This window comes from Marmota marmota, unplaced genomic scaffold (assembly GCF_001458135.2).
Source record: "Marmota marmota marmota unplaced genomic scaffold, marMar, whole genome shotgun sequence".
Lineage (NCBI taxonomy): Eukaryota > Metazoa > Chordata > Mammalia > Rodentia > Sciuridae > Marmota > Marmota marmota.
In genome coordinates this window covers 39,343,388-39,361,844 of record NW_026000057.1, presented here as the reverse complement: position 1 = coordinate 39,361,844, position 18,457 = coordinate 39,343,388, and the positions used below count along the sequence as shown (strand labels likewise).

The following is an 18,457-nucleotide window of genomic DNA, read 5'->3' as shown; positions in this document are numbered from 1 at the left end:
GCACGTGAGCCTTGGGCTCAGCGCTGGGAACTCCGGACGCGGGTTTCCACGACCGCGCCGCCTCCTCGCGGCAGCTGTGCGAAGGCGGCAGGAGCCAGCCAGCCAGCCAGCCGGCCCCGAAGGAGGCGTGGACATGACGCCGGGAGCCGACGAGCCCGGAGCCCGCGCTGTCGCCTAGGGCGCCCCGGGGGCTCCGCGGACGGGTGGGGCTGGGGCTGGACGCGGCCCAGCACTGCGCGGATGGCCGTGCTTCCGCGGACCGCACTTGTCTTCCTGCTCCTGCTGGCCGCCCCTGTCAGGTGCCAGGAGCAGGATCAGACCACCGACTGGAGAGCCACCCTGAAGACCATCCGGAACGGCATTCACAAGATAGACACGTACCTGAACGCCGCCTTGGACCTCCTGGGAGGCGAGGACGGGCTCTGCCAATACAAGTGCAGCGACGGTGAGAGGGTACCCAGGCCCGGCGAGCCGCGTGCTTCTAGGGGAATTGGGGTGAGCTGGGTCGTGGAAGTGCGAGAGTGACAGATGCAGGGCAGACCTTGACGGAGTCCTTTGGCTGTGGAAAAGATTACCCACTGCTAGAATCTTGCTATTCTTGTGATTGAGTAACCTGGATACAAGTCCGCCCCACTGTTGTTAGGATAGGAAAGAGGTCGCGGGAGTGCGTCCTGTTCCTGTGTACTCTGTTCTTTCATTGCCACTCCCCCACCACCCCCCCCACCCCCCGCAATTGCACAGAATTGCCTAAGAACTTATTGACATATGAATCCTGGGAACTGAGTGAAACAGACTGATTTTAGCTCTGTATTTTGGCGCTGATACATGAGTTAGGTGAACATGCAGAGCTAACCGAGAATTTTTAAATCATGCCCTATTCACTTTTTCGAGAGTTAGTATTAAGTGGTTTTTATTTTTTTTCTGCAAAGCTGCAGAAAATAAATTACGACCTTTGAACAGATTTCTGGTGTATTCAGTTGTTGAGAGAGAGTTCGGGTAACTTCTAGAAAATAGTCTAGTAAAACTTTGACAGCTCTCTTTGGATATCACTGATCCCTCCTAACTGTTGGTCAATATTAGTATAATTTTTCATTAATTTCATTTAAAAAAGACTTTAATTCTGTTTGAAACTGAGGACTTGTGGCAGTGTAGGGAATAATAAACTCAGAGGTTTCTGGTTTTTATTTTAATCACTTGACTGCTTAGATGTTTTAGTAGTTCACGTAAGCATTGGGACTTCTGTTTGGAGATTCAGAATGTTACGATAGCACAAGATATGGGTCTAGTTAATGCCGGTATCTGAAAAACAATAGAAAACTTCATCACTTTAATGGTAAAACTAGGTTGTAGGTATAGGTGAACTTAAAACCTATATCATGTAAAACTGTGATGCCACCTGCTGCCTGTAATTCTCCAAATAATTTCTAGCTTTATGTTAACTAAGATGAAGAATGAGCTACATCTTGTATGTGTTAAAGTGCTGAACAGGTACTGAGACATGGTTTTTTTTAGTTGTAGATGGACACAATACCTTTATTTATTTATTTATTTTCATGTGATGCTGAAGATTGAACCCCGCACCTCATACTTGTGAGGCAAGCTCTCTCTGCCACCGAGCCACAATCCCAGCCCCTGAGACATGTTTTATTTATTGCTTGTAAAATTTATGCCTAAATGCATCTGGAAGAGTGTTTTTGTTCTTGTAGAGCTTATTGGAACAAGTGAGTGAGTAATTTAAAGATTAAATGATAGCCATTCCTGAGGCAAAAGTTATGATTTTACTTAGTCATTTTTACTCAGTACACAAATTATTAGGGTCCCGACTATGTCAGGTGTCATTCTTCTAATTGTTGTGGTAGGGAGAGACCATCAGAAAACTGATAAGTGAAATGAGCCAGATATGGCCTGTATTATGCCAGTGTTTTGAGAACAGTAAGTCTGCAAAGACAGTAATGGAGAGTTGGGTGCAGTTTGATTTTAAACAGGATGTTCAGGAAAGCCCCCACAGAGAAGAGAATATTTTAGAAGAAATATGAAAGTGGACATGGTGAATTGAGACAATCTGAAGAAAGAGCATTCCAGGCAGATGGAACAGCACAGAAAGACCAGTCACAGATGACTTTGAAGGTTTTGGCCCCAACCAAAGGGAGTGTGCAGTTGCCATTTACAGAGATAGGAAAGGCTTAGAAAGAGTAGTCTTCGTAAACTTTGTTAAGAGTAGAGTAGTAGAGTTTAGTTACATTTAAAATATCTCTGAAGTTGAATGGATACTATTTCTATTAAAAGATTGTCTTCATCTTTCCTTTTACCTTTACTGTCTTCATCTTCCACCAGCCTCACAAAATTTGCATTTGGAGTTTAGAGTAAGGTCCTTTTGTCTCTTAGTAAGTAATGTCTTTTCAGTGGACATGTGATTCAGAGCCAGCATACTGACAGTTCCAACTCAATGAAAACTATTCTTTTAATTGCCATTACTTGAGAAATCTTCCTGGAACAATGAGTCAATTTTTCATAGATTTGGCATGAGACCAAATCAGATCCAAACAGAAAGACAAATCCCAAAGGTAGGGGAGCATAGGGAATAAGGGATGTTTTTCAGTTGCAATAAAGAGATCAAGGAAGCTTTAAGGAAAAAAAGCAGGATGAGGGAGATAATGGTAGGGGGAGGGCGGTCAGATTAAAGTACACAGACTTGGTGCATTGGGCCCTGCTTGTTTTACTTATGGGACTGGCATTATGGAGACTTGCTCCTTTACTTTTGGCCATCCACCTTTGGGTGGGAAAAAGGCTTTATTGAGACTAAAGTTATTTAGGGGAACAAATTGGTAGTTACCACCCTTTCTTAATTTTTTTCTCCTTGATACCTGAGAAGATTTGAGGAAGAAAAATTTTTAGTTTCCTTTAGAAAATAGAAAAATTGTTTTCTAAAAACATTTTAAAATTATGAATGTCATTTTTTTCATTAAGTGAAACACAAACATACACACATATCTTTTGCAGTATGAAGGATTGAAGCCAGGAGTCTTGAGTCACTGGGTTTCTACCACTGAGCTACATCCCCAGACCTTTTTTTTTTTTTGCTTTGTTTTGTTTTGTTGTTGTTTATTTTTGAGACAGGGCCTCAGTAGGTTGCCCAGCTGGCCTTGAATTTGGATCCTTCTGCCTCAGCCTCCCCAGGTGCTAGGATTATAGACGTGTATATTTTTTGTTTGTTTCATTTTACCCTCCCCTCAGGAATTATTTTAGTTTTTTACATATATAATTTTAATAGTGCATTATAATTATATGTAATAGTGGAATTCATTATGCCATATTTGTATATTCACATAATTCGATCAATCTTATTCCCTAGTACCTTCCCTTTCCCTTTCCACCTCCCTCCCGTATCGGCTTGCTCTACATTTTTTTTTTTTTCCTTTGGTCTTAATTTTTTTTATTAGAGCATTATAATTATACATAGTATTTGGGTTCATTTTGACAAAATTACATATACAAGGTGTTTGATTTCAAACCACATCCCCATTCTTCCCTCGGGCTTTTGTCTTGCTCTACTCTCAGATGTCTATATTTTAAGAGGATCCCTCTGGCTGTTTTACTGACAACTAAAAGGGTCAAGCAGGGTGGGGACCCACAATAGAAATTGGTTGATGCTTGCAGGGAGTCTAGATAAAAGGTAGTGGTGGTTTTGTCTTTGTTGGTAGCAACAGAGGCATGAGCAGTGGTTGGATTTTGGATGTATTTTGAAGGTAGATTTTGCTGACAGCTTGGAGGTGGGGTGTGAGTAAGGTTTTTTTTTTTTTTTTTTTTTTTAAAATGATACCACAATTTTTGGCCTGATCAACTAGTACAGAGTTGCCATTAGCTGAAATGAAAAGAATAGCTTGGGGCATTACGAAGGATAATGGGGTATTTGTGGGCTTTTGAGAATGATTGAATAGAAAGTAGAAACACTTGAGAGAATTATTGCAGACTAATCTTGGGTAGGTGAGAAGTATGGGTTTTAGTACATAGAGGGACTGGCCAAGAACAGATAGCAGTTAATAGGATGAAGGTCGAAGATGTGGGTTCTGATGTCAAAGATGTGGGTTTTGATGTCAAGTGGGTAGGTGTTCAAGGTCATCCACTGAAATGATGGGAACAGAGATGTTGGAATTTGAGAAAAATAGAGAAGTGAATGGACTAGAAAAACAAAGAGGCATACTGACCCTATGGAGATTAATGATGCTGGGTTTAGTTTCCAATGTTTGTGAATGCAGGTTGGGATTCTACCATTATACTTCCTACAAAACAGTGGTAAGATTTTGTGTGACCCAGCTGCCTTCCTCTTCTGCTTCTGATCTGCTTCATATTCTTTCAGGTGAAAAAAAGTTGATCTGTTTGGGGGTATTTATGTTAAATCTAGGAAAAAGTATGTAGAAAAGAACTAATGTCTCAGACCATGTAAATATTTAGATTTCAGTTGTCTATACATATGATAAGACATCAAGAAAAGGAAATACTGCTTAAGTAAAAAATGAAATTAATTAAGTCTCCCATGACTGGTCTTTCTGTGCTTTGTTTGCTTTTAATTCCTCCCTGATCTCTTCATTTTCTTAGCTTTATGTATGTACTTATAAAGCTTAGGGTATAGTGGCTCCAGTACATTGTGATGTTTTGGTTTGATTCTAATTTCCTTTCTTCTGTTATTGAGTTTTTGTTTGCTTTGTAAAAGCTAGCACTAGTAGAAATGCTAAACTTTTAAATGTTCAGCAGCTTAAAACACCACTTACAACAACATTTAAAATTAAATTAATATATTTATAATTTTGGTGTCCAAATGAACTTTAACAAATAATGAATAATTTATTCAGAAATAATTGTTTCAACATGAAGGTGAATTTAGAACTTTAAAACAATTTAAAATGTTTCAGGAAACTAGCAATTTTGTGTTTTGCTATGGCTAAAGAATATTTTAATTTCAGCAAAGAATATTTCCCATTTTTTTTTATTAAGTAATTTCTTGGGTGCTCATTAGTGCTAAGAATATTCTAGGTGAGGAAGACAAAGTTCCTGTCCTGTTATTTTAATTTGGTTGATAAATGCCTGAAAGAAAAATAAAGCCAACCCCTGTATGTAAAGTGGATATGAAAGGGAGTGGGTGTTATTTTAAATGGGTGAGCTTTTGGAAGGCCTCTCTGAGGAAGTGAAATTAGCAGGATGCTTCCAAAGAAACCAAACACTAGACACACGTGCCCATTTTGCTTCTTACACTAGGGAACCGGTTTTACCAGCATTTATTTTATAATGTTAGTCTAGTCAGCTTTTGTCACCATGACCAAAATACCTGACAAGAACAACCTTAGAAGAGGAAAAGTTTATTTTGATTTCAGAGGTTTTATCCATAGTCTGCTGCCTCCATTGTTCTGGGCCCAAGTTGAGGCAGACTGTCATGGTGGAAGGGTGTGGTGGTGGCAAGCTGCTGTATTCTTGGCAGCCAGGAAGAAGAGGAGAAAGTAAGATGTCAGAGACAAAAGATAACATTCAAAGGCATGTCCCCAGTGACCTACTTCCTCCAGCCACACCCTACTTGTCTATAGTTACCATCCAGTATAGATATCCTTTTGGTGGATTAATCCACTGTTAGTTGTAGCCCTCATAATCTAATCATTTCCCTTTTGCACATTCTTTTTTTTTTTTTTTAAAGAATTTTAATATTTATTTTTTAGTTATCAGCGGACACAACATCTTTGTATGTGGTGCTGAGGATCGAACCCGGGCCGCACGCATGCCAGGCAAGCGCACTACCGCTTGAGCCACATCCCAGCCCCCCCTTTTGCACATTCTTGCATTATCTTACATATGAACATTTGGGGAAACCTCATATCCGAATCACAACAGTGTTATTATCTAATGTTTCAAATCAATAGATATTGAATCTTTATTACCCAGTTTTATCTTTTTTCCTCAGAACAATTATAAACACTCTGCGATTGAGATAACAATTTCCTAAACTCCTAGCCTCCATGTTTGTTTTCACCTGTTGTTACTCTGTATATCTCTGTCACTCTTTATTCCTTTAGAGTGGGTGAGAAATATATACAAAATAAGAACATGTCTATGTGTATTAATATAACATGTATATGTGTATCACTATCATTACATCTCATTAAAATGTCAATGACTGTTTTTATAGAATTGAAATAGAAGAAAATTGTATGGCTTTAAATAAAATACCACGGGAAGAAATTGTATAACTACTGCTATTGGTGAACGTTGAGGAAAATATCTTCCCGGTAAAAAGGGGAAAAGTAGGCACTTGAGACAGTGCCTTCAAAACTCTAGCCCAGTGTCAGTTGCTGAGGATGATAGTCTTGTTCGAACCGAATAGGAAGAGGTGCCAGAAATCTGTAAACTGGTAGGAGGGGGAACTTACCAGGTGTCTGAAAAGTTGAACACATAGGCAAATCAGTATCACTTTCATACAGTAAGATCAATCCTTTTTTTTTTTTTTTTTTTTTTTTTTTATTCAACTTCCAGACACCATTTTAGGGAAAACACTTCTAAATTTGAACCATTAAGTCTAATTGTGAACCTGAGAAATATGAATAGTAAACATCTTATTTTTTCTGTTTCCAGGCTTTCTGAACATGCTGGGTGTTTGTTGTACTCTTTAGATTCACAATGCGACCCATTGTTTAATGTGTATCTCTAGAAAAGTTGCTAAACATTTTGAACAGTTGGTTGTTAAAACCCCTGACAAGAGGGAGCTTTCTGATAATGTTTGAGGAACTGAAAGGATTTCCTAAGAATATGACAGCCTCTCCCTGCTATGATTTGAATATGGTTTGTCACTTCCAAAACCCATGTTGAAATTTATTTCCCATGATGAGATGCAGTATTAAAAAGTGGAACCTTTAAGAGATGATTAGAGCTCTGCCCTTGTGAATGGGTTAATCCATTTCTGCAGTTAATGGATTAATGGACTAATGGGTTACTCAAAAATTCAATTGCTAAAGGACTGAGTCTCTAGAAGTAGATATTAAAAGTTCATTTTAGAAAGAACTAATGTTATTTTTGTTCCTTCTTTTATGCATGTTCTGAGGCACAGCTGAAACGTGTGCTGTCTTGCTGTCTCAGGCTCTATTAATATGAGTTTTTTTTCATAATTGTCTCAAAGGGGTAATAGGAAGATGGTGGAATGAGATGGACATCATTATCCTAAGTACAAGTATGAAGACATGAATGGTGTGAATATACTTTGTATACAACTAGATATGTGAAAAATTGTGCGCTATATGTGTAATATGAATTGTAATGTATTCTGCTATCATATATAACAAATTAGAATAAAAAATTAAGATTAAAAAGGGTAATAGGAACTGGTTGCATGGTGCATGCTTCCAATCCCAGAGACTGGGAAGGCTAAGGCAGGAGGATGACAAGTTTGAGGCTAGCCTGGACAATTTAGTTTCAAAATAAGGGGAAGGGGTTGCTGGGGATGTAGCTCAGTGATAGAGCATCCCGGGGTTTAATCCTCACAAATGCAAAATAAATAAATAAAAATCCAAGGGGTGTGATAGGCCCAACATAGCTAATGATGTTCAGTTTGGGGTGCCACATTTTTGTTGTTATTATTAAATATTTTTTAGTTGTTGATGGACCTTTATTTTATTTACTTATTTACTTTATTTTATTTACTTATTGCTGAGAATCTAACCTATTGCTGAGAATCTAACCCTAGCATGTGCTGGGCAAGTACTCTACCACTGCTGAGCTGCAACTCCAGCCTCTGGAGTGCCACATTTTAAAAAGATTAGAAGTCATATGTGTTACAAATGATATGGTCAGGAAAGGCCTTGCTGAGAATGTAAACGTCTTAGTGTATTTGGGATACTATAAGAAAATGCCATCAGCTGTGTGTTTTATGAACAACAGAAATGCATTTCTCACAGTTCTGGATGTTGGAAAGTATAACTTCAAGGTACTAACAGATTCAGTGTCTTGTGAGGGACACCAATTCCTGGTTTTGAAGGATGGAATCTTCTTGCTGTGTCCTGACATGGGTGAAGGAGCAAAGCAGTTCTTGGGCCTTTTTTATAATGGGACTAATTCCATTCATGAGCATTCCACCCTCGTGAACTACTCATCTTGCAGGGATCCCTCTTCCTAAGACTATCACATTTGAGACTATAGCAATGAAGGAGCAGATTGCTAATATCAGGAGGAAGAGCATCTTTAGCCCACAACCAGCACCGGCTTCATGAATGAAGGTTCCAAATGTGAGAAATCTCTAGGGAGTTTTGAATTAAAGAGACAAGACTCTAATTACCTTTAAACCAGCTCCAGGACAGCTCCTCCTAGCTCCAGCCTCCAGCCACCTATTGTGGTATCGAGGTTTACTGAAGAGGAGAGAGAGAGAGAGAGAGAGAGAGAGAGAAAGAACACGCCAGGGAGTGGACTTTTATTGGGGAACAAAAAATTCTGGGGAAAATCCCATCCAATGAAGATTAAGGGGGGCAGCGTCCCAAGGTTATGGGCGACAATTGGGTCTTCGGGGTAGTGGCCAGATACGCCTCCACACGGATAAGCCCTTGGACCTGAGCAGGGTGGGGAAAGCTCTGGATACAAGATGTGCCTAAAGCGCCTCTGGCCCAGCCAGGGAGGAAACCAAATCTCGTGCGAGGATAGTCTCCCACAAGCATCTGTGTAGGGCAATAGCAGGTTCAGATGTCCCCAGGCAGCCGGAGCAGACCAGGAGTGTCTGTAAAACAGCAAAAGATCAGATGTGATGGAATGGAAAGAGAAGGAGAGAGAAGTAAGGAGATGTGGTCAGAAGTCATAGAAGGCCAGATTATATAGAGTTTTTAAGGTTTACAGACTTTGGTTTTTATTCTGAATAAGATGAGGAGCCACTGGAGAGATTTTGAGTAGAAGAAAGACTTGATCTAATGTATAATTCATTGAGATCACTGAGATTCAGTGCTAAGATTGGACCATGGTTGGGAGTGGTATGAGGTGGGGAAACCAAAGTCGAGTGATTATGGCAATAATCTGTGGTGGTTTGGAATAGGATGGCATTAGTGGAATTGGTAAGAATTAGTTAGATCATGAACATTTTGAAGGTAGAACCAACAGAGTATGTTGAATTGAATGTGGGATGAAAGAAAATAGAATCAAGAATGGCTAGGATTTTTTGCTATAAGCATCTGGAAGTATGGAGTTGCCATTAACTGAGAAGAGAGAACTGGATGGAATAGTTTTGTGGTGAATGTCAGAAAGGACATCTTTAGAGGCCCATTAGACATCCAAGTGATTAATATATCCCCTTATGTAAGTCCTTTTGAATGGGAAGCCAAATCAGTTTTCTTAGAAATGAAGGTAAACTCAGGAGATAAGAGTTGAAGGATCATGACTGAGGCGATAGTCTGAGGCATTTACCTTCAGCTTCTGAGGGCCCTGAAACAACCCCTCTTCCTGAATGGGGCTGTAAAAACTAGATGCCAGTTCTGTCATCAGACTCCGTTTTCTAGACTTATTTTAATCATTCCATTTTGTACACATTGTTTCTTCAAAATGGGTGGAACAGGCTGTTGTTTTGTTTCTTTATGAGGTTATACTCTCTTGAAGCTTCTCGGTCATCTCAACTTAGCATGAAACTTCTTATCAACTCAAACCATTTTTCAATCATTACTTTGAGTGAGTTACTTATTTAGATGGTTGATTACCAAAAGAGTTGCTTTTTTCCCTCCTTCCTTTACTTTTGGAGGGTAACCTTCTCTTTATTTTAAGTCTTCTAGCAATAAATGCTGCTTGAATGAAAGTTAGTGGAATACTTTAGGTCTCTCCTAAGTATTCATCTTTGAACTATGTTGTGCTTTGGGTATGAGGTGTCCCCTGAAAAGGTAATGTTTTAGACAGTGTTCAGAGTTGGTATGATCATGAAAGCTGTAACCTCATCAGTGGATTAATCTGTTTAATGGATTAATAATACCAGAAGGCAGAAGAACCAACATGTTAACAATTGGTGCCATTCATAGTGGAGTAGGTTATTTCTTGAGGTAGGAGGTCTGTGGGAAACATTCAAGGAGACAGTTGATGACTATCTGGTATGTTGAAGTGATTTCTGAATTACATGAGGTATTTCTGAAGTACCCTTCAAAATTTAAGATTGGTTTGATAATGTCATCTTTCTCTTTTTTTACTGAGCCACTGGTGCTATTAGGAATTATAGCATAGCTAGAGTAATATAATTCCCCAAATGCCCTCTTGACTTTTTCATTAGCTGTAATATTCGTGAAACAGTTGGCTGGAGTGGGGGCAGTCCTATAATATCTTATAATGGTATTAAAGTTATTAAGTGATCATTGAATGACCCTGTCTTCCTTAGCTTTAGGCTCTGCCTGATTAAACCTGTTAGTGGTTATTGAGGTTTGTGTGTAGGGGAGCATTTTCTGAGGGTTGAAGAAATTTTTGCCTTACAAGATTTTATCCTAAATAAGTCAAGTGTTGAAATGCATTGGAAAATAGGCTGGCTTTATCTTGGTTTATAAACAGTAATTGCATTTTGTAAACTGCTTTATTTGTGTCTATGTATATATATGCATCTTTGTATATGTTCCACATTCTTCACCACAGGAGAAATAACAATAATTAGTATTCTTAGTGTTTATCAAAATAAAAACATAATCACTTATGTTGCCATCCAGTTAAACACTAAATATTTCCAAGAATTAAGTACATTGCAGACCTTTTAAAGTATATATTTTATTTTTGTTAATATTGAAAATTAATTATGATACCATTTATATTTTATAGGATCTAAGCCTTTTCCACGTTATGGTTATAAACCCTCCCCTCCAAATGGATGTGGCTCTCCGCTGTTTGGTGTTCATGTAAGTATTATTTTTTATTTGGTAAGTATTATGACTGGTGGTTTTTGTTTTAATAATTTTGACAATATAAGACTTTGTGTATTCTTAGGCTTACAAATAATTTTGCTTGTTGTAGTAGTGATTAGGTTTATTACACTCCTTTTTGGCAAAACATTTAACTCTTAGAAAAAACAAAATGGTGTAAAATTGATCTTGTTTACATTAATATCATTTAAATTAAATTATATCATTTAAATTATTTTAAAACACAATTTTAAAGTTTAAAATAAAAGAGTAATACTAGGGGGGAAAATATAAATAAAACATGTGTTCTATATAAAAACAAGGCTCAGTGGCAGTTGTTGGGGACACTGGACCTGAGCCCATAATTATGGGAAAAAAATGTTTATGAGAATGATTCCTACACAAAAAAGTTTTGTGAATTATTTAAAATAAATAAGATTTGTACATTCAAAGTAGTGATGTTTGTGGGGAATGGAGAAAGCTTAGGAAACAACCAATATTTGAGTTCTAGATATTTAAAATTTTCTGTGAAATTTCACAAAAAGCACATTTTATTTGTTAGGAGGTTAAAAAAAAAAAACTCTTTGAAAATACTAAAAATCAAACTTACCTAGCTTCTGTAGAAATCCCTTAATGAATTTGACCTTATCTTTTTCTTTTAAAGTTATGTTTTGGACAGTAGGAAGTTGTGTTTGTTGCTGGTGGGAAATTGAGTATTCTAACATTGAAAAATAGAGAGCAGTGAGGCATGCCAGAGACACCGTCCCATAGGTGGGTCTGGGTAAAAAGGTTTGTTACATGGGACACACTTGAAGGTAGAAATGGGTTTGTGAGTTTTCTACATAGTAGTCATTGTCATTTACTTCTATTAAGTCTATTTGAATGTAGTACTTTAGGAGAGGATGTTTGCATTTCATTAACAATAATCCATCTAAATGCCTCTTTCAGCTTAATATTGGCATCCCTTCCCTTACAAAGTGCTGCAACCAACACGATAGGTGTTATGAGACCTGTGGCAAGAGCAAGAATGACTGTGACGAGGAATTCCAGTATTGCCTCTCTAAGATCTGCCGAGATGTGCAAAAAACACTAGGATTAACTCAGCATGTTCAGGGTAAGAATGTTCTGGTGGTTTGGGGATGAAAAAAAGTAAAAAGTGCTAGGAAAACTTGGAGGAAGGTGTCTGAGGCAGAAAGAGAGAATTATTCATCCTTGTGCCCTGGAATATGACTCTAATCAAAATTGAAACCCCGAAGCCAGTTGTCTTAATCCACTGGGGCTACTAACAAACAAACTTCAATAGACCCAGTAGTGTATAGACAATAGAGATTCGTTTCTCATTATTCTGGAGGCTGAGAAGTACACGATCAAGGCACTGACAGATTCATTGTCCTGTGAGGGCCCACTCCCTGGTTCCTAGAGGACACCTTCTAGCTGTGTCATCACATGGTGGAAGGGATTAGGCAGTTCTCTGGGGCCTCTTTTTTAAGGGGAGTTATGCCATTTTGGGGGATCCACTCTTTTGACCTATTCATCTCCCACAGGCCTCACCACCTAATTCAACATCTTGGAGATTAGGATTTCAACACAAAAATTTTTAGAGGAACAGTACTAGTGAATTTGAGAGCATTAGGACACTGATTTTGGAGAAGGATATTCTAGAAGATTTGAGTCTTACCTTCTTCTTTTGTATCCATGTTGGGAGGGTCCCCCAGACCACCCCTAGGTTCAGTGATATACGAGGAGGACTCACAGGTCTCCTTGCATAGTCATGGTCACCACTGTGATTTATTGTGGTGAGGGATGCAATGCAAATCAGCAAAGGGAAAAGGAGCTTTGGTATCCTCATTTATGAAATAAAGAGAATGGTAATACACACCTATCTCAGAGTTGTCATAGGGGAAACCTGAAATATTTATGAAATGTAAATCAGTGTTAAAGTAGTAGTTGTAGTAGTAGGTATAAGATTTCTCTACTGTCAAGCTGAAGAATGTGCTGTTCATTGAAATCAGAAGAGAAAGGCAATGAGAGGGGCAGGAAAGGAAATTAATATTTTTAATCATTTACCTTAAGATACTATGCTGGATAGTATCTTCATGTTTCCATTTGATACAAAAATCCAAAGAGAGAGGTGGTGTTATCCCTATTTTTCAAGGAAGAAAACTGAAGTTCAGAAAGTTAGACTTTAGACTGTCTGACTCTGAGACTTGTCCCATAAATAGTCATAGCTTTTATCCCTAAATCCTAATAACTGTACAGGATGAAATCTCTGTACCTGGTGAAGCTTGAATTTGCCACCTCTGTCCCCTTGCATGCTTTTGGCTAAGGTAAACTAGTGCACAGCTGAAGTGTAGAAGATGGATGCATTTCCTGTTCTCTAAGGAGGACATAGGAATGTGGCTAAATGATGAAACCAATTTTCTTTCAATCTCCTTAATAGTCTAGCCTTTGTATTTCCTTGGTTGGTTGTGCTCCTTAATGGTACAATCTTTTGGAGAACTTTAAAAATAAAGTGTTATGATTTTAATAAAAAGATTCTTCCTTATCATGAATATTTGAAACTGAAAGTCTTTGAACACCAAAGCCATCTTGTGCCACACCTCTGTAAATGTTGAAATAATCTCATTTGGATGTTTCAATTTTCTTAAATAAGGAAAGTAATGTACTGGGGATTGATTCTAGGAGCATTCTATCACTGAGCTATTCTCCCATCCCTTTTAGTTTTTTTTATTTTGAGACAGGGTCTTGCTAAGTTGCCCAGGCTGGCCGTTATTTTTGTGATCTTTCTGCCTCAGCCTCCTAAATTGCTGGGATTATAGGAATGTGCCACAACATCTTGCTTCCATTACCTTTTTTATAGTTTCCTTTTTTTTTTCTTAACTTTAAAGAAATTTAAAAATCCTACCAAGGAAGAAACACTTTTGATTCCTGTGTCTACTGACCACTAAGCCAAATTTGGTATTAGTAAAGAAAGAGACTGGGTTCCATTTACTTTAAACATCTTTTGGTTTATTTTGTTGTGATTGTGGTATGGGGGATTGAATCCAGGAGTGCTCTACCACTGAGATACACCCCTGGCCCTTTTTATTTTTAATTTTGAGACAGAGTTTTGCTAAGTTGTCCAGGCTGTCCTCAAACTCATAATCCTCCTGTCTCGGCTTCCTGAGGCTGGGATTACAGGTGTACTTTAAGTGTGTTAAGTGACGTGTGATCGTTTTTAAGAATCCACTGGCCATAATGACATATTTTGAAGTTTCTGTTTAAACTTTGTTTCTTCTGCACCTAATACATCTTTCCAGGGCTAGGGGAAAGATGTATTATAGTTCAGTGGTAGAGTGTATGCTTAGCATGGGTGAGGCCCTGAGTTTGATTCCCAACACTAAAATTTAAAAAAAAAAAATCTTTTCCTTGAAATGCAAATTTAGGAGTTATCAGAAATCTCTATTAGTGATAGATTAAAAAAAAAGTTAACCTTGATTAACTGATCGGTGTTTTAGTAAAGTTCATTACCTGTCTAGTACAAAAAATTGGTTTGAACAGTTAAATGCTCCCAAAAAAAGAAGAAGAAGAAAGAAAAAGACATGGACAAAAGACTAAAACTGAAAGTCTGCAGATATGTCCTACCAGTGTGAGAGGGTTGAGGTGACTTTCACCTAAGTTGTTTGGATGCGCACTAGGAATATGAGTGGCTTGTGTTTAACAACTAACAGTTGAAAAAAATGATGCTTTGCAATTGCCCAACAGTAATCACATTTTCTTCTTTTTCAGCATGTGAAACAACAGTGGAGCTCTTGTTTGACAGTGTAATTCATCTAGGCTGTAAACCGTATCTGGACAGCCAGCGAGCTGCATGTTGGTGTCGTTATGAAGAAAAAACTGATCTTTAAAGAAGATTCTGACATTTGGAGGCAAATGAGGATGAAAGAATATAACCTTTGCCAAAAAAACCCTAATGTTTTCACAGCATAAGCTGCCTTATTTTTGTGAAAGAGTCAGTTTAAGACCTTACAAGACTACATTACAACGTTAAAACCTCAAAGTAAAAAAAAAAAAAAAAATGCCTTCTCAAGTGTCTTCCTGGACATTGCTGCCTTACTGGACAAATTCTTGATCAATCTCAAAACCAGGTATGTGTTAAAGGAAAACTTTTTGAAATAAGTATGTAACTCAATTTTCACAACTACATTTACAAAAACAAAACAAAAAAAAAAAGATCAAACGTAAAATGAATTATAAGGTCTATTCAACATCATCTTATTTGAAAATATGGAAAAATCTTCATTTAAAGTATCATTTGTCATGACATTTGTGTGTGTGTGTGTGTGTGTGTGTGTGTGTGTTGCTGGGGATTGAACCCAGGGCTTTGTACATATGAGGCAAGTACTCTACCAACTGAACTATATCCCCAGCCCTATCATGACATTTTAAATACACATTTATTACTGGAAGGAACTGACCTTATTCTTTCTCTATTTTAATTACTGAAGCCCCCTAAGCCTATAAATGAGTCACGCAGTTACAAGGACAACATTTCCTTGTCTATTTCTCTTATAAAATTGGAACTATCATCTGGTAAGCTCTTAGGGAGCAAACCCAGAATATCTAAGTATTCTGTGATGCCTAGAAGGTAATGTGAGCAAGGTTCAGAAGCACAGCCATTCCCATTTAACCAACCACCCTTACAACAAATGTCATCATTTACTATAAACTCTGCCTAAATGGAGAAAAGATGGATTTAATGAAACAAATGAAAAGTTGTTTAGCATAACACACCAAAGCACTATATGCTGTTGTTTCAATGTTTATTACTTAGTACTCATTTCTCCTCATAGTAGACTCTTCCATATTTTTAAAGACGATAACTTTTCCAAATTGTGGTCTTAATAAAAAAAATTATTCTCCCTATTGTTTTTTTCTTTAATTCTTTAATTGTGGAGTCAAAAGGGGTAGAAAAGGCAAGATGCAAAGAACTGTTTTTTATAGATCTCTTATTTACACTGCAAATTATTAACAGACCTTTAAGAGCAAATCTCAGAAAACTTCGGCTGCTTCTGACAATGTCTAGGAATGGTTTTTGTTGTTTTTATTTTGAGATTGTGTCTCTCTGAGTTGCTGAGACTCATCTGAAACCTGTGGTCCTCCTGCCTCAGGCTCCTAAGTTGCTGGGACTAAGGTGTGGGCCACCATATCCAGCTATGTCTGTTGAAAACTTTTCAACTCCATGGAATGTTCAGCTCTGTTCCCATACTGGTCTTTGCTTACCACTGACTGTTGACTTTCTCTTGCTCAGGATCCCAAGCCATGTATAAATTGCTTAGAAAGAAAAGGGCAGCACAGAGATGTTCCCTTGTAAGTCATTATAGACATAACTGGGCAGAAGGAAAGTTATGTTTATGTTCTGGAGAAAGGGCCACATTCCTAACTTTGAACATGTGTTATTGCTGGAATCTAATGTCTTCCCAATGTCTTGAGATGGTGGCAGCCATTCTGCTAAAAGATGTATACCCTGTTAGACAAGTCAGGTATATACCTTGTGGCTAAATGAGCAAACTGGGCTTCAATTTGAGTGCCTAGAAATCTTGATTGATACTTTATTTCAAAGTTTTGTAGAAGGTACAGTTTTGCCATCCATTATCACTTTTTAACTTTTTTTCCCCTGGTGGTATGGGGATTGAACCCAGGCTTCACACATGCTAGGCAAGTGCAAGGACCAGCAAAGCCTATAAGCTGTTTAGTTTATGGTCATAAAATATACAAAAAATAATAGAAACAGTTTTTGTATTTTTTAAAAATAAATTTATCTTGGAATAACTTTAGACTTAAAGAAAAGTTGCAAAGATAATTTAGAGAGTTTCTCTATACCCTTCCCTCAGTTCTGCCTGTTATTAACATTTTCTATAACCAAACATTTGTCAGGACTAAGAAACCAACATTGGTAATTACTGTTAACTATACTTTATTCTTCAGATTTTCCCATTAATGTAATTTTTCTTTTACAGGTCCAATCTAGGATACCACATTGCATTAGGCATGAGTCATGATGCCAAATTAGCCTCTGGTCTGTGGTGGTTCCTCAGTCTTTTCTTGTTTTGCATAACCCTGACAGTTTTAAGGAATACTGGTCAAGTGTTTGTGGAGTGTCCCTTCCTCTGGGTTTATATGATATTTTCCTCATGATTAGACTGGGGTTATGGATTTTTAGGAAGAATACCACAGAGATAAAGGGTCCTTCATAATGCATCCTATCAGGAGTTACATGCTACCAACTTATTGTATTAACTTTGGACATTCAGCTAAGGTCTTAGGTAAGAAGTTGGGTTTCTCCAATATAAGTTACTATTTTCCTCTTTTGATATTTTGTTTTTTGGGAGCCAGTCACCAAGTCCAGTCCTGTGGGCAAGTCCAGTAGCCGGTGGGCAGGGTTATGTTCAACCTCCTAGAAGGGGGACCATCTGAATGTAGTACTTGGAATTCTGTAGGAAGGATTTGTCTCCCCTCCACCTCAATTTGATTACTTATTCAATATGTGTATCAGTAAAGACTCATGTATTTATTTTATACTTTGGGTGATATTTTTTTGCTCATTGTTCCATCTTGATTATTGGAAATTGTGTTAGGTTGGCTGCTTTGTCCCTTTGACAAATCCTCTTGATTTTTTAGCACTGCCTTATTCTCTGGCACTACAAGATGCCCTGAGCTCATCTTTTATATTCCTTGCCTCAGCCCTAGAATCAGCCCTTCTCTAAGGAACCTACTTCCTTTTGTTAGAACTTCAAAACCAAGATCTGGGCCTACGATCCAACATGCTGACTACACCTGATCTTGCTAGCTAAGCAGAATTAGATGTGGTTAGTATTGGATGAAGAAACCAAAATCTGGACACTGGAAGTGCTTCTTACTATTGGGACATCACTACCTCTTGACATCCCAGTAGACAAAGCTAGAAAAATGTATGTATATTAATCCATGTATATGTACGTGTCTATAATTATTTGTGTGTGTGTATTAAGCTCAACACAAGTTTGTACTATATTCAACTTGAATCTAGGGCATATATTTAGATTTCAGTGTTGCTATTTTTCCTGTTCACTGACTAAATTCATAAAAAGATAGGCAAAAAAAAAAAAAATCAAAAGCCCAACCAAATTTTAGCAGCTCTTTGCAAAAAATATAATATTGATATGTTTAAGTAATGAAATATATTGCCTCCAAATAATGTCTGTGACTTTAAAATATTTATATACACTTTTCCCAGGGACAAATAAAACATTAATTTCATAGATTGAAAAAACGGAGCATAGAGAAGCTGCAGTGAAGACAGAATTAAGATAAATAAGAGCAAGAGCAAATTAAACACATGTAAACGGCTTTTTTTTTTTTGGTGGTGGTGGGTCCTGGGGATTGAACCCAGGGGCGCTTAACCACTAAGCCACATTCCCAGCCTTTTTAAAAAGTATTTTATTTAGATGGACTGGGGTTGTGGCTCAGTGGTAAAGTGCTCGCCTAGCACATGTGAGGCTCTGGGTTCAATCCTTGGCATCACATAAAAATAACATAAAGGTCATTGTGTACACCTACAACTA

At 37.8% G+C, this 18,457-nt stretch overlaps 1 protein-coding gene across 2 annotated transcripts; it reads left to right on the top strand.

Annotated features, from left to right (window-relative positions):
• Pla2g12a (phospholipase A2 group XIIA) lies at positions 1–18,457 on the top strand. 2 transcript variants are annotated; one of them, XR_007351406.1, is made up of 5 exons: positions 1–445; positions 10,795–10,871; positions 11,823–11,988; positions 14,643–15,001; positions 16,874–18,457. XR_007351406.1 is itself a non-coding variant. In XM_015484637.2 (4 exons), exons 1-4 carry the CDS (start codon positions 241–243, stop codon positions 14,759–14,761), a joined length of 567 nt encoding a protein of 188 aa, XP_015340123.1. In that variant the 5' UTR covers positions 1–240; the 3' UTR covers positions 14,762–15,779. The 2 variants fall into 2 exon arrangements, 1 of the variants encoding a protein (XP_015340123.1); XM_015484637.2 differs by lacking the exon at positions 16,874–18,457 and having other exon boundaries at positions 14,643–15,779.